At 30.4% G+C, this 25,057-nt stretch overlaps 2 protein-coding genes and 1 long non-coding RNA gene across 3 annotated transcripts; 1 reads left to right on the top strand and 2 right to left on the bottom strand.

Moving 5' to 3' along the window:
- Positions 1 to 360: 360 nt before the first annotated feature.
- LOC145011225 (root phototropism protein 2-like) lies at positions 361 to 2,934 on the bottom strand. The gene is made up of 5 exons (XM_078969888.1): positions 2,777 to 2,934; positions 2,571 to 2,640; positions 2,089 to 2,466; positions 1,235 to 1,969; positions 361 to 1,039 (listed from the first exon to the last, which is right to left on the bottom strand). The coding sequence occupies exons 1-5, from the start codon at positions 2,836 to 2,838 to the stop codon at positions 569 to 571; spliced, it is 1,716 nt and encodes a 571-aa protein (XP_078826014.1). The 5' UTR covers positions 2,839 to 2,934; the 3' UTR covers positions 361 to 568.
- On the top strand, positions 2,154 to 14,579 carry LOC145011226 (uncharacterized). Its single transcript, XR_013664064.1, has 3 exons — positions 2,154 to 2,408; positions 10,019 to 10,138; positions 14,425 to 14,579. It is a non-coding gene; the product is annotated as an uncharacterized LOC145011226 (long non-coding RNA).
- A 200-nt stretch (positions 14,580 to 14,779) lies between these two features.
- LOC145010094 (uncharacterized) lies at positions 14,780 to 17,272 on the bottom strand. The gene is made up of 10 exons (XM_078968679.1): positions 17,120 to 17,272; positions 16,740 to 17,010; positions 16,587 to 16,653; positions 16,321 to 16,448; positions 16,155 to 16,239; positions 15,929 to 16,064; positions 15,688 to 15,780; positions 15,126 to 15,305; positions 14,916 to 14,978; positions 14,780 to 14,833 (listed from the first exon to the last, which is right to left on the bottom strand). Exons 1-10 carry the CDS (start codon positions 17,270 to 17,272, stop codon positions 14,780 to 14,782), a joined length of 1,230 nt encoding a protein of 409 aa, XP_078824805.1.
- Between the last annotated feature and the right edge of the window lie 7,785 nt (positions 17,273 to 25,057).

Raw genomic sequence — 25,057 nt, 5'->3', positions numbered from 1 at the left:
CAAAACAAACTTCCTAAGTTATGTGACATACAAAATCGTTTCCAACATTTATGGATCTTGAAGGATCGGTCCTATTGTATCATCTTCTCAAATATATGTGAGAGAATAAATATTTTAATTATAGTGTATTTGTTATTCGTATAAAAACTGAAACCAATAGGAACAAAAGTTGATTCTTCATATTCGAGCCATCATTGAGGTTATATTATTATTCATTTCTTCAAAGTTCTGAAGAGCCATTTTAAAAGACATACACAATGATGGCTAGAACATGAGGATCTAACTTGTGTTTCGGCCATCATAATGGTATTATGAATATAGCAAAAACCTTAAGCAATCACATTACTTAACATAAGGAAATCAAGAGTGCAAGGTTTTTATGTTTCTTTTGAAATTAAGTAGTTTCCAACTTCTGCGAATAAAATAAGAACGAAAAGATACACATTAACACACTACAACATGATATTACGTAATTAGTAAATACTTAGTGTTTTAACAATGCAAATTGCCATAGATAAACCTCATTCAACAACGAAAGTAGTATATAACTTAAAATATGACTTCACATTTACGATATAGAAAATCTTCTCTTACGAAGTTGTGTATGATGTATTCCATCATCGATATTCGAAGTGTCTTTTGATCCATTTCTAAAAGGGTTTAATTTTCCCAAAGTCTTCGACACTGATGAGAATAGTGTAGGCTTCTTCATTTTCTTCGGTTTACTAGATGTCGCACCTACTTGATTCTTTTGCATATCCGATATGTACATCTTCATTTTGAATAATTCAGATCTTAATTTTTCATTTTCTTTCGCTAATAACACATCTGATTGTACCTGAAGCCTCATGCTTTGAGCGATAGGTGTGCTTTGCCCACTTCTTATTTCTAATTGATCATAATAAAGTGTGTGCAAAACTATTTGCAATGGAAGTCTTTTGTTTTGTGAAGAGTGTACCCTTCCTTCAATGGATAATTTTAATGGATCCATTGAACTGCAAACTTTCTCTCGCTCGATTTCATCCAAGTTCGGATGAGCCTTAAAATTATAAAATAAAGTTTATTAAAAGTTATTTAAAAATATGAAACTATGGTTTTTCATACTTAAACATTTAATATTTTATAAAAAGGTTCATACTTATTTTTTTCTTCTATTTATTCAAATCAATCATAGTATTTTAAATAAAAATTATTTATTATAAAAAATATTTTTGTGCCTTGGCACGAAAGTTACCTGGAGGTATCTATCAATGGCGCGGTAAAGATCATCATCAACTTGTCGAGCATTTTTCGGCATCAAATTAGCAATTCCATTGAACTTTGAAACGCTCAATTCAGCAGTCCTGGCGATTGCAGCGAGATACGCGTCAACAGTCTTCGCCACCCTAAATATCGCCGGCGATGGAATCGTCTTAAATTCACCACAGTTAAATACCTTCACACTCTTCTCCTTCTCCACGAATCCGGTCACGATCCTCCGTACACTCTCCATATCACACAATCGCTCTCCGTCAAACGTGTATGACAGGGCGACTAGATCGTCGACGGTTACTTGATCTAGGATGACTGATATCCGCTTCTCGATCTGCTTCTTGCAATTATCATTGGTTTCGAGAAAGATCGCGGTCCGGAGGAGGCAACATAGGAAGCTGATTGAGAAAACAACTTGTTGATTTTCGATAGGGAATAGTGCGACGATTGATTCTACGAGCTCTCGTTGATTGATTATGGACGTGGAGGAGTGATTGGATACCGGAGATTTTATGCCGTTGATGGAATGGTTACGCATGAGGTCCGGCAACGATCTCTTAGCGTAGGTTGTGATTGCGTCGGCGATTGTGAATGCCTTGGCGCTGCGTGATTTCATCGAATCGATGAATTTTTGAAAGAAGGTTACGTGGAGGATTGATGGTTCTTCTGTCCACCAATTCGGAGGTGAACGACTAGGAAAATTGGCTTCGTCACAAGCCTGCAAGATAACAATGATTCAACAGCATTTTTCAGTCTAATTCAGTCCGATTCAACTCTTCTGCATTCGCAATTTTGAGGTATTTAGCACGAAATTAAGATCTAATTTATCAAATATACCTTAGCACTGGCAACTTCCACACATTGGTTAACGATGTTGAGTTGTTCAGCTACAGGAAGAAGATCTTCACATGATTTTAAAACAATAATGGCGCCGGAGAGGCTCTTTAAGGTTACTTCGGCGAGGAAGCCATATGTCCGGCTGGTAAGGTTGCCGTCGCAGTAGTCATCAGTCATTTGAAGGTACTCTGCAGCACAGTGGAGAGCTGCGACATTATTTACAGTGATTTCAAAATTAACACCATAGCAAAACCTTGCTACTTTCTCAAAGATTTCAGCTCCTCCAGGGATATCGGAGAGATCTATCCTCCCCAAATCAGGTACTCCCGATTCTACAACTAAGTTTCGTATGTGGTTACTCTTTGCTACCAACATTAACTGCCATTATCCATGATTAATTAGTTAATACATACACACAAAGTCACAAACTCACAAAAACACAAAGTCATTGTTGGATTTTAGAAATTGGCCTTAGATTATACCTTATGAAGGGGGAACTTTGCTTCACCAACTTGAACCAACATGTCGGATGGGATATGATTAGGGAAAATCCTGAAACAATAGAAAGAAACGAAGAACAAGAGACGAGTAATTAAGTTTTATATAGATTAAGTTAAAAGATAATAGCAAACAATTCTGGTTATGGATGTTTAGTAGATTTAATTAGTTGTTGATGAATGAAGATTACCCCTGTCCAGTTCTGTTCATCTCAAGAGAAAGCATGTTGGTGTTCTTGACCTGAGTCGCCATTTCTGCAATTTGTTAAGGAAAGAAAGTTGTTAGGTTATGGTGATGATCTCTTAGTCTTCTTTGGTGATATAGATGTAGAAATAATATATTATAAAAAAGGTGGTGCATGTTTTTGCTTTCACAATTAGAGGTAGTCATAAGTAAAAGAGAACGGATTACGTCGCTTAGTAAGATACCACACGATGACAAATAAACAATGACAACGATCATTGAAAACTAGGTACCCTGAACATGTACATTAACATTCCCTTTTCATCTTTTCCTTCATCCAACTTTAGGAGAGAATTGTGGAGAGAATGGCTGTATCAAAATTTACCAATTTCCGTGGCTTAAAACTCCATTCTTCGTTTATTTCTCCAACTTTTTTCACTTTAATTTGTAATTTAGACATTTAGTTTTTATATACTTCCCTTGGTTAACTTATGAAGTTTATATTATATTTAATAATAAATGGCTAACGTGGTTAAATAATAATCAAGTTTGAGGTTTGTTAGTTGTTACACCTTAGTACCTTGAACTTTTTTTAAATATGTTTTACCATTTAAGTTTCAATATTGTTTCATTTATTATGTGAAAAAAATGTAAAGTGTAACTTGTTTGACCTGTTTGACTATCGTCTTGAGAATATATATTTAACATATTTTCATTAAATAATAACCAGTTTCATATATATATATATATATATATATATATATATATATATATATATATATATATATATATATATATATATATATATATATATATATATATATATATATATATATATATATATATATATACTAAGTTACAACTTGTGGAAACAACAAATAAAAATTTATAATACATTTATAATTATTATTAAGAGTTAAGTTTTTTTTTTTAAACTTTTTGTATTGATTATATATATATATATATATATATATATATATATATATATATATATATATATATATATATATATATATATATATAACATAATACAAAATTGAGTATATTGTAAATGATTTATAAAATAGAATAGAAATTTGAATAAAGTTCAAAGAGAAACACATTGAATAATATAAATGACACTGATATATAAATATAAAAAAATAAAATATAACACAAATGTAATAAATAAAACACAATAGTTTGACTTAAAAACTATAAATCATTAATAAATTTCTAAAACTTTTTTATAAACAACATTGGAAGTTTTGTTTGTAAGCTTACAATTCGTATCTAAAATTAACAATTTCGATCATTCTTTACTTTGAACTCTAGATAAGGCAACATACAAATATCCATTTGAAAAAACGGGATGTTTGAGATACAGATCAAACTTTGATAACGACTGCCACTGACTTTTATTAATTGTCATTGCAAAACATACAGCCAATGGAAACTGTCTTCTTTGAAAATTGAAGGGAACTTTTTTCAGAAGGAGTTAAAGACATTCTTAGAATAAAGGTTCGGTTTCCAATATTACTTCCACATATGATAACTACCTCAATAACACGTTTACCCAGAGATTTGACTTGTAGTCTAGTGCCGTTACATAAGCCATTTTTCTGATCAATGTTTCTCAGTAACATAACTGGAACATCGACCTTTAAATTTAACTTGTGACTTGGCAAACCTGATACTTTAAGACCATTTAAAACATATGGGGAGTATAAATTGTCATCAAGCTGATCATGAACAAACTCAGATTGGCAGAGATTATTTGAACTTAAATATTCTACTTCGTTTCCGGGAAACAATGATAACAAACGATCATTTATCAACTAGACAACTTTATTTTTTTGGAGCAAGTATAGCTCTTTCTTGAAAATAACCTGTAACGTTGAAGTTTTCCAAAATTGAAGGATATACAAACTAAATTAACGAATGTGGATCATTAATGAGAATATCATCCGGCACATCAATAATCGCTTCCCCATCGTTCGAACCACCAACTTTTCCTTCTCCTATGTCCAAAAGCCAGTTTGCGAAATCTTTTATTTCTCGAATATCAGATGGATCCCTTTCAATAGTTATCCTCATGTTCATCGTTAATCTATGGATTTGCATTGTTGTCATATATATGAAGAACTTAAAGAAGCATTTAACGATGTTTTGTCTACTACCTCCTTGAACAACAAGTTGAATTTGTCTGTATTCGCCTCCAAAAACGATCGCTTTCCCTCCAAATGGAATTTTAGACTTGTCAAACTTACATACACCTTTCAGAGCTTGATCTAAAGCTTCAAATGCATGTTTGTGGACCATAAATGTATGTATTAAACATCAAGTTTAAATACCTGCTTGAACGATGCCAAAAAAATTATTTTCCCGTATGTATTTAATAAAAGCATCAAGCTTTATCTTAAATAACCTACATAAGATATCAGGTCTATTTTCCGGATGTAGTGAAGTGTTATGAAGAAACCTTTTAACTTCAGGCCATTTTGGATTACATATAAAGTTTATGAAGAAATTAGTATATCCAAACCATTTACAAAATGACATGACATCCAAGTAGTTTTGCATCATATAACGTGCTCCGTCAGTGAATGAACAAGGTAAGATAACATGTTGTCCGACTTTGGATATATCTTTATTCCCGGAATCTTGTTGATTACGTAATTTCTCATAAGACTCGCATCTAAGAATTTGTGGTTTGTTCCTTACGAAATGTAATCTCTTACTTTCAATCATGGTATAAGCATTTACCAAAAACAGTTGGAACAACCTTTTCGAATTAAGAATTAATGAAAAACATTGATCCTTGTCCTGTATTCTATAAGAAAAATACTCTCTCATTGTACAGTTGGGATGCTTGATGTTGGTTGAAGGTGTAATACCTCGATGTGGTATGTCAACTCTGTAACCATCATCACCATATGGAAACAGTAGTGGATACTGAAAAGGAAGGTATGAATGATGTAATTCACTAATATGCCTTAAATAACCAAAATACGTTTGAACAACAATATCTCTATTATCAATTGAATCACCAATATCACCAACAATTAAAGCGGCAACCTCAGAAGTAGTTGGTAGGTTATATGTCCTTCCATCTTGTTCCCTTCTTCCAATAATTCTCAACTTGATATCAACATGAGGGTTTTCATAAAAACAACCTCTAACCATTCTATAAGACTGAACCAAGATGTTATTTGAATCTAACATCAACTTCAAATCTTGTATAATATCATTATCAACGATGTAGATTGTTGATTTTCTCCACTGTAATTAACATAAACATATAAACATAGGATAAATAAAGAAAGTAATGATAATGAATAAGATATTTATTAATTAGAAAATTATTAAAAGTATACCCAAGACATGTTTGTCTATTTGAGATCTCATTATCAGTATCGTATATGTACAACTGAGAGAATTTTGGTTTAGATCCATGTTTTGGTAAAAGGCTTACAATACTATGATAATTTTGACCGCTAAGTCTAAAAATGTATGGAACATTTCCTCTATTGATTGATGAGTCAATTTTGCCTCTCAATGACGTAAAAGAAAAGATAGAATTATAACGACGAATATTCTTCATGGAGTGTTTGCTTTTAGAATCTCCAAATCTATAAGGATTTTCATAACTTGGAGGTGCATTCTTTAGCTCTAGTAGTTCAACTTTGCCATAAGCACAACATAAAGAATAATTAATATTCTCATTTTTTTGTTTTCTTCTAACAGATCATTTTTCCACAATTTTGTAAAACATGTTTGACATATAACACTGTGATCACCATGATCTAAATAATCTGTTAATTAAGATTGACATAAAGAAGTTAATCATGTGAATGTATATAATTGAAAAGGTTGAATGATCAAATGTAAATATTGTATTTGTGAAAAAATTACCTTTTGATATACCGATGTGTATATTTTGATTATTTTGGCCATCATTATTGCCTTCATCAGATCTCAGATCATTTATTGGAATAGAAGATAAATTTTGTTGTTTTTCTTTTATTTTTATGATTTGGATTAGTTAACATGATTGATGACCTTGATGTTACTATAGATGATTTGCTGGATATGACACCATTTGAAGATGCAGAGTATTGACTGATATTTGATAACGGTGATTGAAAACTGTTATTGTAAATATTCATGGCTGGGGTAAATAATTGAAGATATACATTGTTAAATATGATAGAATAATAATACATATTATAACATGAAATGGTAAAATAAATGAATTACCAGTGGAAATGTTAGATAATGGAGTTCTAACATTTAGATGTGAATGAGGAGTCTGTAACTTTGCTGAGGAAAAAAATATTGAAGATATACATTGTTAAATATGATAGAATAATAATATATATTATAAAATGCAATGGTAAAATAAACGAATTACCATTGGAAATGTTAGATAATGGGGTTCTAACGTTTAGATGTGAAGGAGGAGTCTTTAACGTTGCTTGTTTTGACATATTTGCACTTGATTTAGATGCCAATACGTTTTTATTTAGACGGACAACTTCTTTGAATTTGTCTGCAAAAAAAATTGTTATAAGAAATGAAGAAACTATTAATGGTTTTTTTTAAATATTATATTAAGATTAATATTGTTAAAGAGATGATATAAAAATGACGATGAAAGAATTTTTATTTTATATATTTAAAAGAAGCATAAAAAGTGTAAAAACAATTAAATAGTTTACCGTTTTCCTTCATTTTTAAAACATGTGATGTCGATGAAGTTGTATTGATTGATTCGGCCATACTTTTTTTTTTTTTGGTATCCAAGTATAACTTTCATTTACTTCTTTTTTCTCTAGCTTGAGCATGATAGATGTTCCTATTTGAATCTGCATAAGCATATATATAAGATAGTTATAATTGAGATTAATAATTAATAATATTGATAAACAAAGTTGTAAAATATATAACGAATGTACTGTTAACACCTGGGTTAATAACATTTGTAGAAGATCGAATTTGACCGATTGATGTAGTGTACAAAAGTATATGTTTTGTATTATCCAGATATAAATTATTTAATTTTATCTTCTTATTAGTCTTAATAATGTCAATGTTAATGCTTACAATTTGAAATATAAGAAAATTTTAAGTTTATAAAAAAAGATGATATGTTCAAATTTATTGTAAACATTTAAGAATGAATACATGTGAAAAATCTAAAAATATAGATTGCCATTAAAAGGCTATAAAATTGTATAAATTAAATGTAAAAAAATATTTATGTGCATTCTGTTAGTAAATATTTTGATTTTGAAATACTTGTATAAATAAAATTTAAAATATGGGGCCATTTATATGCGTAATTTTTATAAATTCATTTTCATAACGGGAGTAAAAAATTAATATTTCTTTGATATTTTTTCTGGTTTTATTATTTAACCGTGTAAATGATACACGTATGAAAGTGAAATTATATAAATTGCCCTTGATTTTTAAAAATTGCAAATAAAGTTATATTATCAATTATAATTTGGTCTATTTGTAAAAATATAATATATTAATTACAGTAGTTTTTTAAAAATATTAAAAAGGTAATCTCACTTAAATTATTATGGTTTATTAGGCATATAAATAAAAATACATTGCTATTAGGCGATAAAAAACACAAATTATGAGTTTTTAATGATAATATTTTTTGTTTGTGCCCCTAAATAAATTTCGTCCAAAAAAATGAACAACACAGAACCTGCAAAAAGATGAACTTTAAGTGAATAACATAATTTTAGTTTAAAATACAGGGGCAATTTATACAAATAGATGAACTTTAAGAAAACTTAATAATAATTAATTAATGAAGTATACCATGGCTGTATCCTATCGACATTATTAGGTATGATGAATGATGAATTAGAAGAAAATCATTGGTTATTCAAGGAGTTCAAGATCAAATCGAAAATCGATTTGAAGAAAAGATGGCAATAACGCTACATACAATGATTTCTTCTGCGCTTTCTTCGATTTTCAATACAATTTCTTAAAAGACCAAATAATAATACCTGGGAGAAATGGTATGGTACAATTTGGAAAAATCAACAATAGGGAAGAATCAATCTTGCACAGTGGCTCGCATAGTCGGTCGTGATTTGTATGTTATGTGGGAGAAATTGTCTAGTACAATTAAATTGACGAACTCCTATTAACCTCCGATGAAAAATAGGTAAGAAATTAGCTTTTCCTTTTTAGAAGATGATGAAAATAGCGTATTGTGAAAGCCTTTACACAATATTCTTTCAGTATATATATGCTTTCATTAAGTATGATTTTTGAATGGTTGAATTATCTCCCATATTTTTGAAAAATTTTGATTCCCGCTTTTATAGTTTTAGGTTAATTCCATTAATGGGTTATAATTCACGTTGAATATTAATTATTTTGGATATATCTTGATGTTATTCTCTAATTAGATGAAGATATGAAATGAGATTTGCAAATCTCTGTAATTCCTGATTATCACTGATGTTTCTAACTTACATGTGAATTCTGTTAAATGGCATAAAGGTAAAATCCCGTGAATGTTTACACTCTTTTCATGTGTCTTGTACTGATATGTGGCTTTATTCTCATTAGCTTGTCCTGTTTGTTGTACTGATGTTATTACTTCATCGCAGATTTTGTTTTAGTTTTTGGATTCTGATTTAGAACATATAGAGGTTAGACATGAAGTTTCTAATAATGTTTAGATGCCGGATGGTTTATGCATAGTGTTTTAGTGATTTTTAATTTATCCAAGAGGAATGTTGAATTCTCTTTATTCATACACGAGGACAACTAAAAAGATAAATGTTTAGATTTGGTCAAATGTTACATTTTGATGATTTATGAGAATAAAAAAGTTTTGATAGTTTAATAAAGACCTCTTGATGTGCATTAGGGTTCATATTTGTCAAAAACATGGATTCAGGTATCTACAGATAGGAAACATATAAACTTACATAAAGTGATTAGAATCGGTGGAAATTTTTAGAGAAAATTAATATTTATATTTAAAATAAATATATATTACTATGTAGTTAGTGTAAAAGTGAAAGTACATTACCTAAAATGAGAGTTTTCCATAATTTTCATATAGTTTGGCATAGTTCTGCTATAGTTTAAAATGAGAGTTTGCCATAAGAATGTTTTTTGACATTTTAGGTAAATAACTTATTTTAAATTTGTACATGTACTCATCAAATATTGTATGTTTTTTTCAATTTTCTTGTAACCTTTTATTATTATGGTTTATCAGGATGAGGATGTTGCAGGGAAGCAATAGGTGAAGACAGTAACAACACTTGTGTATGGTGGTTAACCCAAAAAAAAATACATTGCCTCTAAGCCATTCACCAAGTCAACAGAGGGCGTTAAGGTAATTTTTTTAGTCATCTTAAAACTACATTGATGTGACTGTAAACAAATAAATAGGATATGAAATATATAAAATTACATAAATGCATTATTTAAGCTCTTTTCCAGATCATCTACCAAACACAATGTTTGAAAGTGAACACCATAAAAACCCATACTACCAAACACAATGTCTGAATAGTGAACACCATAAAAACACATACCATCAAACACAATGTCTAATTACAATCATAACTCAAAAAGGAGTCTTTAATTAAGAAAGAGATTAGCAGGGAAAATAAACCAAGAACTATCAATGTTTGAATAGTGAACACCATGAAAACCAATACTGTCAAAGACAATCTAAAAAAAAAACAAATTCAAGAATATTGTTGATTCAAAAAGGACGATTTGAAATCATTTTTCAAGCTATGGTATCAAGAGACCTGTGTTGCCATCCACCTTGGAATTCAATCGAGGTACTTTGGTGGACGAATTCACATTATTATATGTGACAACCGTCAAATTCTGGTCAATTCAAAGTCAAATAAAGTCAACAAGTCAAACCGGTCAGCTCAACTAACCCTTGTGTACTTGGACTTACGTTCAGTATTTACTAAACAACTCGCTATTCTGATAAGAAAACATAAATCGAAAAGTACGTACAACTAGATCTCTTTAACCTAAAAACTGTAGTACATGGCGAGCCAAACTAATAAAACAATGATGCATACTCATCGGGAGTGTGTAAGATCCTTAAACAAGGCTTAACAGGGTTTACGAACCATGTATTGCGATGTCGGACACTCACAATTGTCACACATGGATCCTCTCTCAATCGTCTTCACTCTATCTCTCTCTATGTCAAATCTCTCCCAAATCCCTCTAAGCATGAGAAATCTCTCTCAAATATCTCTCTGTATGAGAAATCTCTCCAAGAATGTTAAATCTCTCCCAAATATCTCTCTGTATGAGAAATCTCTCCAAGAATGTTAAATCTCTCCCAAATATCTCTCTGTATGAGAAATCTCTCCAAGAATGTCAAATCTCTCCAAGTATGTGAAACCTCTCTAAAATATCTCCTTGTATGAGAAATCTCTCCAAGAATGTCAAATCTCTCCCAAATCTCTCCAAGTATGTGAAATCTCTCCCAAATATCTCTCTGTATGAGAAATCTCTCCAAGAATGTCAAATCTCTCCCAAATCTCTCCAAGTATGTGAAACCTCTCTAAAATATCTCTTTGTATGAGAAATCTCTCCAAGAATGTCAAATCTCTCCCAAATCTCTCCAAGTATGTGAAATCTCTCCCAAATACCTCTCTATATGAGAAATCTCTCCAAGAATGTCAAATCTCTCCCAAATCTCTCCAAGTATGTGAAAACTCTCGCAAATATCTCTGTGTGTGAGAAATCTCTCCAAGAATGTCAAATCTCTCCCAAATCTCTCCAAGTGTGAGAAATCTCTCCCAAATCTCTCTCAAAAGTTTCCCTTAACTTTTTAGAATCACTCGGGTCATTCCGGCCCTTAACCGGGTCAAAAACGGCTTGAAACGGGGCGAAAACGAGAAAAATAGGCTTTAGGAACCGAAACCGGAGTGAGAGGCCTCTTAGGACCAGAGACCGAGCCTCTGGTGGCTAAGAGACCAGAGACCGAGCCTCTGGTGGCTAAGAGACCAGAGACCGAGCCTCTGCCTCTGTCGCCTCACGCTCTGCTTCTCTCGGTCTCGGTTCGATACTCCGCCCCTCTGTCTCTGTTCGCTACTCCGCCGCTCTGTCGCCCTCTGTTCCCTTCTTCTCGCTCTGCCTCTGTCTCGCGCCCTCTGTTCTCTCCTTCCCCCTCTCGGTTCCTTCCTTTCTCTCCTTCTTCCCTCTCGGTTCCGCCTCCCTCTCTCTCTCGGTTCAGCACCAGAAGGCCGAGCCTCGGCCAGAACTCGCATTTTTGTCACTTTTAGCCCATTTTTGATATTTTTAACATTTTAAGCCCGTTTTTCGTGATTTTAAAGCGGGATTTTCTCCAGAAATTATATTTTAACATAATAAACTCTAAATATTCATAATTTAAACATATTTTGATGAAAATCATTATTTAAATAATAAAAATGAAATGGGTGAATTATTAATGGTGGAGTGTTGACTTTGCCTTATCCAATGTCACAAGCAACTACCCCACACCCACTCTTTGACTAACCACACCTCTCCACCTTACCTAGGTCACATCAAAGTCCTTTCCACCCAATTTACACTCATTCCCATGTTTTTAGAGCTGGAACAAACATCCTCTCTCCTCATTTTCTCTCATTTGCCCTCATTTCACTAAGTATCAAACACCACTTTCTCTCAAACTTTTTCCACTCCAAACTCGAGATTCAAGGCTGATCTTCACGTGTTCTTCCACTCTTAGTAAGTATAATTCATCCTCCTTATGATTATTTCACTTCATTCTACTCAAATCATGAATATCTTACACAAACTCCATCATATTAGCGTTAGAGCTTCGAATCTTTAAGTAATTCTTCAAGTGTTCTTGGGTTGAACACTTCTCTTCTTCAACACTTATCTACTGAAATCACTTAAGGTGAGTTCATACCCCTACATTTTCATGTTTTCTCAAGTTTTCAGGGGGGGAATACAAGTTAAAACACTAAGAACATAACTAAAATTTTCTAACAGCCTTCATCAGAAAAGTTCAACTCCATTCACGGACTGTTTTGGGAATCTTAAACATTTTTGTTTTCAAAACTGTACAAGGTGCAAATAGTTCAAGTTTTTAGCTTTAAAATGGCTACTTGCACATCTCCATACGATTTTTCTACAATTTATGGTGATTTTTACAAAACTGCCTATCATTTCAAACAACAATCCGGACCAGTCTGTGATTTTGGACTTTTTCACCCAAGTTGGAGGTCATTATAAATTGTGATAAAAATTATGAGCAAACTAGACACATTTTTTGAACTCTCAGAATTTATGGATCTAGTTTTCGACTTCGTATGATTTTTCTATGATTTTTCCAAAACAGGGCAGAATTGCTAAATTTTGCCAACAGCATGTAATTATCAAAACTCTTTGTATTATGTTGAGCAAAGTGTGTAATCATAAGTTCTAATTTTTTAATGTGTTTCTTTGCTAGTTTATCATTATGAACTGAAACTAAGTCATTCATATTAAATATTATTCATTCATTTAGAACATGTATCATGTAACTATAAAAGTATAGTTGATAAATTCACAACACTAATACATTTCCATAAAAGAATTCATACATATTAGATACATTTTAGATAAACTATAATAGGTATAGTTTGTGATACATCACTCAACACACTCTATACAAAAAGGGGTACAAATACAAAGTACCGGGTCTCTATATAAAAAGGGGTACAAATGCAAAGTACCGGGTCTCTATACAAAAAGGGGTACAAATACAAAGTACCGGGTCTCTATACAAAAAGGGGTACAAATGCAAAGTACCGGGTCTCTATACAAAAAGGGGTACAAATACAAAGTACCGGGTCTCTATACAAAAAGGGGTACAAATACAAAGTGCCGGGTCTCTATACAAAGTTATTATGATATTAAAATTTTACTTCCTCTAGAATGGTTAGACTTCAACTATAGTCGCTGAGCGTATGTGTTTGAGTCATATAAGAATTTAGTCTTGATTGGCCTAGAATTGGTGGTGTCCGCCTCATCTCCTGTTCCTCGTTGGGTTGTGGACCTAGGGCAGACCCACTATATTCAACGTTTTATCTAATTTAAACCTTATATAACTTTTATACGCTGGACGATTATAGAGGAACTCTACGGGTTACTCTAGGGTTCATTAATGCATCATGTAGGAATATTTCTATTCACACTTAACTAAGAAAATATTGGATTTTCTGGAAATCAAACTATTCTTCATCTAAAATTGTTAGACTTCAACTATAGTCGCTGAGCGTATATGTTTGAGTCATATAAGAATTTAGTCTTGATTGGCCTAGAATTGGTGGTGCCCGCCTCATCTCCTGTTCCTCGTTGGGTTGTGGACCTAGGGCAGACCCACTATATTCAACGTTTTATCTAATTTAAATCTTATATAACTTATATACACTGGACGATTATAGAGGAACTCTACGGGTCATTCTAGGGTTCATTAATGCATCATATAGGAATATTTCTATTCATACTTAACTAAGAAAATATTGGATTTTCTGGAAATCAAACTATATCGATTTTACAAGGAAAAACGGTTTCTACTTCAAGCAAAACTCTTATTAACTCACCAACCTTTGTGTTGACACTTTTTAAAACTACTTGTATTCTCAGGAAATCAGTGAAACAGGAAAACTTCATCGCTTTGAGGATGGGACGTTAAACCGTCAACAAATTTATTTTGTTATCATAATGTAATTGCTTTTGAAACATGTAAAAATATACTTTGGTGTAACTTTTGCAATTATATTTATGGTGGTTGTTTTTAATTTGAGCACTATTATACACGTTGTTGTGATATTGTACATGAAGTCCTCCACCCCCAGACGTTTCCGCCATCCTTGGTTTGGGGGTGTGACATTATACCCATCAACATCAATGGAATCTCCAACGTTTTGTTTTTTTACCATTGGTGGCAAATTATACTTCAAAGGACTTGTAGCTTCAATTTTGTCAGGATAGGAAGGGGTCAAATTATCATCGGTTTGTGAGATCGCATTCTTAAATCGAAAACATGAAATAGCTTTAGTAAAAATAAAATTAAAAAAAATAACTTTTTAAAAAAGATTTATATAAAATTAAATAATGTAGATTTATAATATAACCTTGAATGACTTCGTTTCATGAGATGCGATTTCTGTATCATCAACATTTGCAGAATTACCTACCTGTTTCAAAAGTTTTAATATTTATATAATTTGTGGGATTAAGTTTTTGTTCCATGGAGATTTACAATTAATTACTGAAGATCATTATATAAAAGTATGCATCATAAAAAGTAATAGTATAAACAAATAAAATACTAAAATAAATACCTTAACCGCTAACTTTTTTTCCAAAGCATTGATAATGTTATTATCAAGCGTATACCCAAGTATCCCAAACCGATTGTAGTTATTGGAGACGTTAAAAATATTGACATCTACTTTGAATGCCATCTTTTTATGCTCCAAACATTTAAGGTCATAAGGATAAAATCTCGGATTATCCCCAGCCTGAAAAAATGTGTTATATACTGTTGTTATGGCTAAAACACATTAATATAAAAAAATCCAACAAATAATAGCAATTAATAAAACAAATATTATAATTATGTTATACCTGTTTAATTTTCGCTATGAGATCACTTGCGCGTTTTTTTGATGGGTTTATAAGAATCTCTATCAAACAAAGTTAGTGTGATTGTTCCAGAATCATCGTGGACACGAATAGGTATCTTATACCTATAAAAATTTCTCACATAAATAAATATTAAATATGTTTAATGTTTAATAATGTATTTAAATTGTCGATTTGCAATTTTTTTATATGTAAACAACCTTGGAAGAAAAGATATTTGTTTGTCTATACACTTATCATTATAGCAATCATAACTACATTCGCATCACCACTTTCTGGACAGCTGAAAACATTCCTTGCATCAACTTTCTTTCCATAGTTTGTACACGCATCGTAGTACCAATCAATATCCTATCGAATTCCATAAATAGTTCCAACAATGATGAATTTCCCGACCTAAAAGAATATAGAATACAAAAAGATCATTAAAATCAATACAATTATAATATTCGTCAATTAGAAAATAAATACTATTAAGATGACTAAATTATTCACATACCTCTTCTGGTTCTAGCAAATCGACAACTTTTTTAACATTGTGTTTCTCCAAAAATTCATCATATTCAGAATATGATTGAGAGGTATCAACAGTCAAAGAAGAAGAAGGGTTTTGAAGTCCTCGTAGACCGACCAAGCTGTTTTTTTTATTAAGGAGATTAATTATAAAATTAATAAAATTATTAAAATAAACAAAAAAACAATGAATCATTAAAAAAGTTTGTTACTTATCTGTGAAGGTAACAATATCGGGAAGATCAACATCTATGAGCATCCGAGTGTGGTCAAAATGACTGTTAACAGAAAGTAGTCCTAACGAAACAAAATAAAAGACTCAAAAGAATGATTAATACAAAAGCCTAAAATAAGGTTGATTTGTATAAAAAAATATACCGTTATAGACATTAATTTTTGCAAACTGCAATAGAACAATCACACAACCAACTTGTTTATGAGCTTCAACATAAGAAATTATTTGGTATGCAATATCTCCAAACAATGTCACGTTAACCTGCAAACCTCTGCAAAAATAATAATGGCTAAATGAATATATAATACAAACATAACACATGCAAAGTTTAAAGTAATGAATATAATATATTCATATAAGAAATAATATAAGAAAAGTGATGGTTAAGTTTCGGATTTGTAAAGGTAGCCTATGTCTGAATTTGTTGACATCACGTGAATCATGCATTCCTAATGAAACAACTTCACCAATAACATCTAGATGAAGATAATATAATATGTCAAAATGATGTAAACTTAAAGAATTAAATATAATATACAATGGAGAAGAGAGAAAAAATTACCAATTGACTCATTAGAGGTAGTTGTTGCAGAGATAATTCTTTCAAACGAAACAAAAGAAAATCCGTATGCTATTTTGGATTGGAAGTGTAGACACTCATTCACAATTGTTCTTCCATGCAAGTTTAACTTGTCATTTACATCACTTATTTTAAAAGTGTATCTGTTAGGAGCGATAGTGGGGGATCGGATGTAAACAGCTTGATCTTCTTTCAGTTTCGATTCAAACCTTTGAAAATCTCTTGGATAGACACTTGCTCGGATTTTAGTACACTATGCACATAGGTTAAGAATATTATATAATGTTAAATAGTTGTATTTAAATTAATAGAAATTGGTTAACAATGATTTTGAATAATGTTTTTGGATTTTCAGATTTTACCATCTCATTCATCAATATCATCTCAATTGATTTTACTATAGTGGGGTTAACATCTGAAATTGATCTCCATAGTCGGATGATAAACATTTCTAGTGTGTAATCATCATTCATATTGTCGAGGTCTTTAATTAAAGTGATCTTTTTATCTGTCATTGTCACTATAACAGAAAGACACATACAATAATAAGAACAACAATGTGTTATATAATTACACACAGAAAATATAAACACACAGAAAATTACCATTATATAATTACACACAGAAAATAATAAGAACAACAATGTGTTATATAATTACACATAGAAAATAAAAACAAACATAAAATAATAATACAGGACTCCAGGGACATAATGGTAATTTTTTGTGTGTAATTATATAACACATTGTTGTTCTTATTATTGTATGTGTCTTTCTGTTATAGTGACAATGACAGATAAAAAAATCACTTTAATTAAAGACTTGGACAATATGAAGGATGATTCAACACTAAAAGCGTTTATCATCCGGCTATGGAGATCAATTTCAGATGTTAACCCCACTATAGTAAAATCAATTGAGATGATATTTATGGAGGAGATGGTAAAATATGAATTTCCAAAAACATTATTCAAAATCATTGTTAACCAATTTCTATTAATTTAAATACAACTGTTTAACATTATATAATATTATTAACCTATGTGAATAGTGTACTAAAATCCGAGCAAGTGTCTATCCAAGAGATTTTCAAAAGTTTGAATCAAAACTGAAAGAAGATCAAGTTGTTTACATCCGATCCCCTACTATTACTCTTAACATATACACTTTTAAAATAAGTGATGTAAAGGACAAGTTAAACTTGCATAGAAGAACAACTATGAATGAGTCTCTACACTTTCAATCCAAAACAACATACAGATTTTCTTGTGTTTCGTTTGAAAGAATTATCTCTACATCAACTACCTCTAATGAGTGAATTGGTAATTTTTCCTCTCTTCTCCATTGTATATTATATTTAATTCTTTAAGTTTAAATCATTTTGACATATTGTATTATCTTCTTCTAGATGTTATTGGTGAAATTGTTTCATTAAGAATGTTTGATTCCCATGATGTCAACAAATCCAGATATAGGCTACCTTTACAAATCCGAAGCTTAGAGTAACCATCACTTTTCTTATATTATTTCTTATATGATTATATTATATTAATTACTTTAAACTTTGCATGTGTTATGTTTGTATTATATATTCATTTAGCCATTATTATTTTTGGAGAGGTTTGCCGGTTTACGTGACATTGTTTGGAGATATTACATACCAATTAATTTCTTATGTTGAAGCTCATAAACAAGTTGGTCGTGTGATTTTTCTATTGTAGTTTGCAAAAATTAATATCTATAACGGTAAATTTTTAAACAAATCAACCTTATTTTAGGCTTTTATATTAATCATTCTTTTGAGTCTTTTATTTTGTTTCGTTAGGACTACCTTTTGTCAACAGTCATTTTGACCACACTCGGATGTTCATAAATGCTGATCTTCCTAATATTGTTACCTTCACAGGTAACACACTATTTTAATGATTCATTGTTTTTTGTATCTTTTAATAATTTTATTAATTTTATAATAAATCTCCTTAATAAAAAATAGCTTGGTTGGTCTACGAGGACTTCAAAACTCTTCTTCTTCTTTGACTATTGATACCTCTCAATCATATTCTGAATATGATGACTTTTTAAAGAAACACAATGTTAAAAATGTTGTCGATCTTCTAGAACCAGAAGAGGTATGTGAATAATTTAGTCATCTTAATAGTATTTATTTTCTAATTGACGAATATTATAACTGTATTGATTTTAATGATCTTTTTGTATTCTATATTTTTTTAGGTCGGGAAATTCATCATTGTTGGAACCATTTATGGCATTCAACATGATATTGATTGGTATTACGATGTGTGTACAAACTGTGAAAAGGAAGTTGGTGCAAAGAATGTGTTCAGCGGTCCAGAAAGTAGTGATGCAAATGTGGTTTATGATTGCTATAATGATAAGTGTATAGACAAACAAATATCTTTTCTTCCAACGTTGTTTACATTTAAAAAAATTGCAAATCGACAATTTAAATACATTATTAAACATTAAATATATTTAATATTTATTTATGTGAGAAATTTTTATAGGTATAAGATACCTATTCGTGTCCACGATGATTCTGGAACAATCACACTAACTTTGTTTGATAGAGATTCTTATAAACTCATCAAAAAAACGCGCAAGTGATCCCATAGCGAAAATTAAACAGGTATAACATAATTATAATATTTGTTTTATTAATTGCTATTATTTGTTGGATTTTTTTTATATTAATGTGTTTTAGCCATAACAATATTATATAACACATTTTTTCAGGCTGGGGATAATCCGAGATTTTATCCTTATGACCTTAAATGTTTGGAGCATAAAAAGATAGCATTCAAAGTAGATGTCAAAATTTTTAACGTCTCCAATAACTACAATCGGTTTGGGATACTTGGGTATACGCTTGATAATAACATTATTAATGCTTTGGAAAAAAAGTTAGCGGTTGAGGTATTTATTTTAGTATTTTATTTGTTTATACTATTACTTTTTATGATGCATACTTTTATATAATGATCTTCAGTAATTAATTGTAAATCTCCATGGAACAAAAACTTAATCCCACAAATTATATAAATATTAAAACTTTTGAAACAGGTAGGTAATTCTGCGAATGTTGATAATAGAGAAATCGCATCTCACGAAATGAAGTCATTCAAGGTTATATTATAAATCTACATTATTTAATTTTATATAAATCTTTTTTTAAAAGTTATTTTTTTTTAATTTTATTTTTACTAAAGCTATTTCATGTTTTCGATTTAAGAATGCGATCTCACAAACCGGTAATAATTTGACCCCTTCCTATCCTGACAAAATTGAAGCTACAAGTCCTTTGAAGTATAATTTGCCACCAATGGTAAAAAAAACAAAACGTTGGAGATTCCATTGATGTTGATGAGTATAATAATGTGAATTCGTCCACCAAAGTACCTCGATTGAATTCCAAGGTGGATGGCAACACAGGTCTCTTGATACCATAGCTTGAAAAATGATTTCAGATTGTCCTTTTTGAATCAACAATATTCTTGAATTTGATTGTTTTTGACAGTATTGGTTTTCATGGTGTTCACTATTCAGACATTGATAGTTCTTGGTTTATTTTCCCTGCTAATCTCTTTCTTAATTAAAGACTCCTTTTTAAGTTATGATTGTAATTAGACATTGTGTTTGATGGTATATGTTTTTATGGTGTTCACTATTCAGACCTTGTGTTTGGTAGTATGAGTTTTTATGGTGTTCACTTTCAAACATTGTGTTTGGTAGATGATCTGGAAAAGAGCTTAAATAATGCATTTATGTAATTTTATATATTTCATATCCTATTTATTTGTTTACAATCACATTAATGTAGTTTTAAGATGACTAAAATAATTACCTTAGCGCCCTCTGTTGACCTGGTGAATGGCTTAGAGGTAATGTATTTTTTTGGGTTAACCACTATACATAAGTGTTGTTACTGCCTTCACCTGCTGCTTCCCTGCAACATCCTCATCCTGATAAACCATAATAATAAAAGGTTACAAGAAAATTGAAAAAAACATACAATATTTGATGAGTACATGTACAAATTTAAAATAAGTTATTTACCTAAAATGTCAAAAAACATTCTTATGGCAACTCTCATTTTAAACTAAAGCAGAACTATGCCAAACTATATGAAAATTAAGGCAAACTCTCATTTTAGGTAATGTACTTTCACTTTTACACTAACTACATAGTAATATATATTTATTTTAAATATAAATATTACTTTTCTCTAAAAATTTCCACCGATTCTAATCACTTTATGTAAGTTTATATGCTTCCTATCTGCAGATACCTAAATCCATGTTTTTGACAAATATGAACCCTAATGCACATCAATAGGTCTTTATTAAATTATCAAAACTGTTTAATTCTCATAAATCATCAAAATGTAACATTTGACAAAATCTAAACATTTGTCTTTTTAGTTGTCCTCGTGTATGAATTAAGAGAATTCAACATTCCTCTTGGATAAATTAAAAATCACTAAAACACTATGCATACACCATCCGGTATCTAAACATTATTAGAAACTTCATGTCATCAAGAGGTCTTTATTAAACTATCAAAACTGTTTAATTCTCATAAATCATCAAAATGTAACATTTGACCAAATCTAAACATAATAATTTAAGTGAGATTACCTTTTTAAAATTTTTAAAAAACTACTGTAATTAATATATTATATTTTTGCAAATATACCAAATTATATTGATAATATAAGTTTATTTGCCTTTTTTAAAAATCAAGGGCAATTTATATAATTTCACTTTCATATATGTACCATTTACACGATTAAATAATAAACCAAAAAAATATCAAAGAAATATTTATTTTTTACTCCTGTTATGAAAATGAATTTATAAAAATGGCCCCTATAAATTGTCCTGTTTTTTAAATTTTATTTATACAGGTATTTCAAAATCAAAATATTTACTAACAGAACATACACATAATATTTTTTTTACATTTAATTTATAAGATTTTATAGCCTTTTAATGGCAACCTATATGTTTAGATTTTTCATATGTATTCATTCTTAAATTTTTACTATAAATTTGAACATATCATCTTTTTTTATAAAGTTATAAATTTTCTTATATTTCAGATTTTAAGCATTAGCATGGACGTTTTTAAGACTAATAAGAAGATAAAATTAAATAATTTTTATCTGGATAATACAAAACATATACCTTTGTATACTACATCAGTCGGTCAAATTCGATCTTCTAAAAATGTTATTAACCCAGGTGCTAACGGTATGTTCGTTATATATTTTACGACTTTGTTTATCAATATTATTAATTATTAATCTCAATTATAACTATCTTACATATATACTGATTCAAATAAGAACATCTGTCATGTTCAAGCTAAAGAAAAAAAAGAAAAAGAAAAAAAAAAGGTATACTTGGATACCAAAAAGAAAAAGTATGACCGAATCAATCAATGCAACTTCATCGACATCATATGTTTTAAAAATGAAGGAAAACGGTAAACTATTTAATTGCTTTTACATTTTTTATGCTTCTTTTAAGTATATAAAATAAAAAATTCTTTCATCGTCATTTTTATATCATCTCTTTAACAATATTGATCTTCATATAATATTAAAAAAATATTAATAATTTCTGCATTTCTTATAACAATTTTTTTCCAGACAAATTCAAAGGAGTTGTCCGTCTAAATAAAAACGTATTGGCATCTAAATCAAGTACAAATATGTCAAAACAAGCAATGAACTCCTTCTTCACATATAAATGTTAGAACTCCATTATCTAACATTTCCAATAGTAATTTGTTTATTTTACCATTTCATTTTATTATTATTATTATTATTATTATTATTATTATTATTATTATTATTATATAATAATAATAATAATAATAATAATTATAATAATAATAATAATAATAATAATAATAATAACTCTTATTTAACAATGTATATCTTCAATATTTTTTTTCTCAACAACAGCTTAATAATTAACTTACTACATGCATTGGACCAAAACCACCATAAAGTTTGCATCTTTATGCCCAAAGAACCCATAATATATCCAGATCTATAAGATTGATAACTCCCAATCACCAACCAAAAAGACCAAAATGACCAAAAATATGCCAAGTAGATCTATGAAATGAAATGGCAATGTTTGAACTTTATACCTTCCAAGCCATCAAAAGAAGATGCTAATGATGGATCTCAAAGTCCTCCAAAAAATGTTTCGTCAAGCTTCTTCTTTTCTTGCACAAACCACCATAAACACTCTTCCAAGCACCAAAACTCACTCAAGGCTCTTTAAGGTTTCTATATAGGCTAAAGGGGATGGAGGTTGACCTAAAATATCCAGAGGAATGATATAATGTTGCTTATATATGGGTAAAACCTCAAAATTAGGGTTTGATGCTGAAGGAAGTACGCCTCGCGTACCCATTAGTATGCTTGGAGTACTCAAGGAGGACCCGCAACCAAGTTACTCGGTATGCCCTGCATATACGACTACTACACCTCACGTACTAGATGATCCTCCACTACACTTAACTTCAATTAGCCATAACTTATCCGTCTTAAGTCTGTTTCCAACAAACTTTATATCCATTGAAAGGTGACGAGAAGCCCTATACTTCTAAGAACTCCCCCTTGCCTTAGAACTTCCCGGACAAATACTCAAAATTCATAAATGCCCGAACTATCAAAACTACGATTATACCCTTGAGCTCCAAAATGCGAACGAACACTTAGATCACTCAAACTATATTATCCCCAACCAAAGGGCCTAAATCTCTTTTTCCCCAAGGCTTAAAGCCTTATGATAACCAATAATGGACCTGGACCTGGACCCAACAAGTCTCATCCGGTCCGGTCTACGGTCCACAATATTTTCTAAAACCGGTTCGGTCCAAGAGCCGATCCGGTCCAGTCCAATTGCTCACCCCTAGTTATGGTTGTCAAATAAGGCAGTCGTGTTGTATTTTTGTCTGACACGACATAACACGACAAAGTTTTGTATAACATGAAAACGACATGATACAGTTGTGTTTTTTTTAACTAACACGAGAACGAACCAGTTAAAATACGACAACACGATACAACACTACAAAGACAACATTACATAACTATTAGTTTATTTAATTCATACTTAATCATATATAACACACCAAAAAACGACAAACACGAAAAACACGACAAACACGTGCTTAATCATGTCAATTCGTGTCGATTTGTGAAGACAAACACGACACAACACGACATCATGTTTTTTAAACTTGATACGAACACGATTTGAACACAAATTCAAATTGTGATTGCGTCTCGATTTCGTTTCGTGTTGTGTCATAAATTGACACTCATAAATGTGGTCTTCTAAATATCCTCATCTAATCTCTCTAGCCACTACTCTCTTATAAATACATTAGACATATATTCATGCGTTGCACATGATTAATATAATATGATAAGAAAACGTATAAATTTTAGATATAATTGAAATATGAAATTGAATTAAAAAAAAAAATCGTACAGGAAAAGTTATCCATCGATGACGAAGTTTCTATCGTAAAACTTGATCAAACTATTATAATTATATTTTATAAATTTTAATATCATTCTAAACATTACTTTTAGGTAACAAAAACAAATACAATTTAGAATAGAGTAAATTACATGAATGGTTAGGTAAATTGTACGTTTAGTTCCTAACTTATTTTTTTAACTTGGAAGGTCTTTACTGTTTGTTTTTGTTACACGTTTGGTCTCTGGCTTATCTAAAAATACTATTTTGTCATTGACTTTTTAATTTATTTAAATAAACACACCCACAAGCCTACCCCCTTTACCTTACCTTACCTACCCTACCATTTTTCCTCATTTAAATAATAGTTTTTTTAGGTAAAACAGAGACCAAGCGCGTAACAAAAACAAACATGAGGAACCAAGCGTTTAAAAAAACAAATAGTAGGAACCTTCCGAGTTAAAAAAATATATTAAGGACTAAACATGCAAATTATTCCAAACCATAGGGACCATTCGTATAATTTACTCTTTAGAGTATTCTGTATAATTGATTTGTACGCTTAATGTAGTTTAACAAAAAAAAAATAACTTATAAACTATATACTATAAAATAGAATAACCACACATTCATATTATCCTCAAACAATGTATACATAATTCAAAAGATAAAAATTGAATAATGAAATTTTTTATAATTTCTGATTTATACAATTAACGATTATTTCATGTCTCACTAAAAAAAAAATAAGAAGATTGCATTTGAGTTATTTTA

Source organism: Lactuca saligna, chromosome 8, assembly GCF_052625555.1.
Source record: "Lactuca saligna cultivar CGN05327 chromosome 8, ASM5262555v1, whole genome shotgun sequence".
Taxonomy (NCBI): Eukaryota; Viridiplantae; Streptophyta; class Magnoliopsida; order Asterales; family Asteraceae; genus Lactuca; species Lactuca saligna.
This window is presented reverse-complemented; position numbering and strand designations above follow the sequence as displayed.

Coding starts and splice junctions, on each gene's coding strand:
- LOC145011225 (XM_078969888.1), bottom strand. CDS start 2,838: ATGGCGACTCAGGTCAAGAACACCAACATGCTTTCTCTTGAGATGAAC. Junction 2,641..2,776: donor ATGAACAGAACTGGACAGGG/GTAATCTTCATT, acceptor CTATTGTTTCAG/GATTTTCCCTAATCATATCC. Junction 2,467..2,570: donor CAAAGTTCCCCCTTCATAAG/GTATAATCTAAG, acceptor GGATAATGGCAG/TTAATGTTGGTAGCAAAGAG.
- LOC145010094 (XM_078968679.1), bottom strand. CDS start 17,272: ATGACAGATAAAAAGATCACTTTAATTAAAGACCTCGACAATATGAAT. Junction 17,011..17,119: donor TGATATTGATGAATGAGATG/GTAAAATCTGAA, acceptor CTATGTGCATAG/TGTACTAAAATCCGAGCAAG. Junction 15,306..15,687: donor CAGAAAGTGGTGATGCGAAT/GTAGTTATGATT, acceptor ACATTTTTTCAG/GCTGGGGATAATCCGAGATT.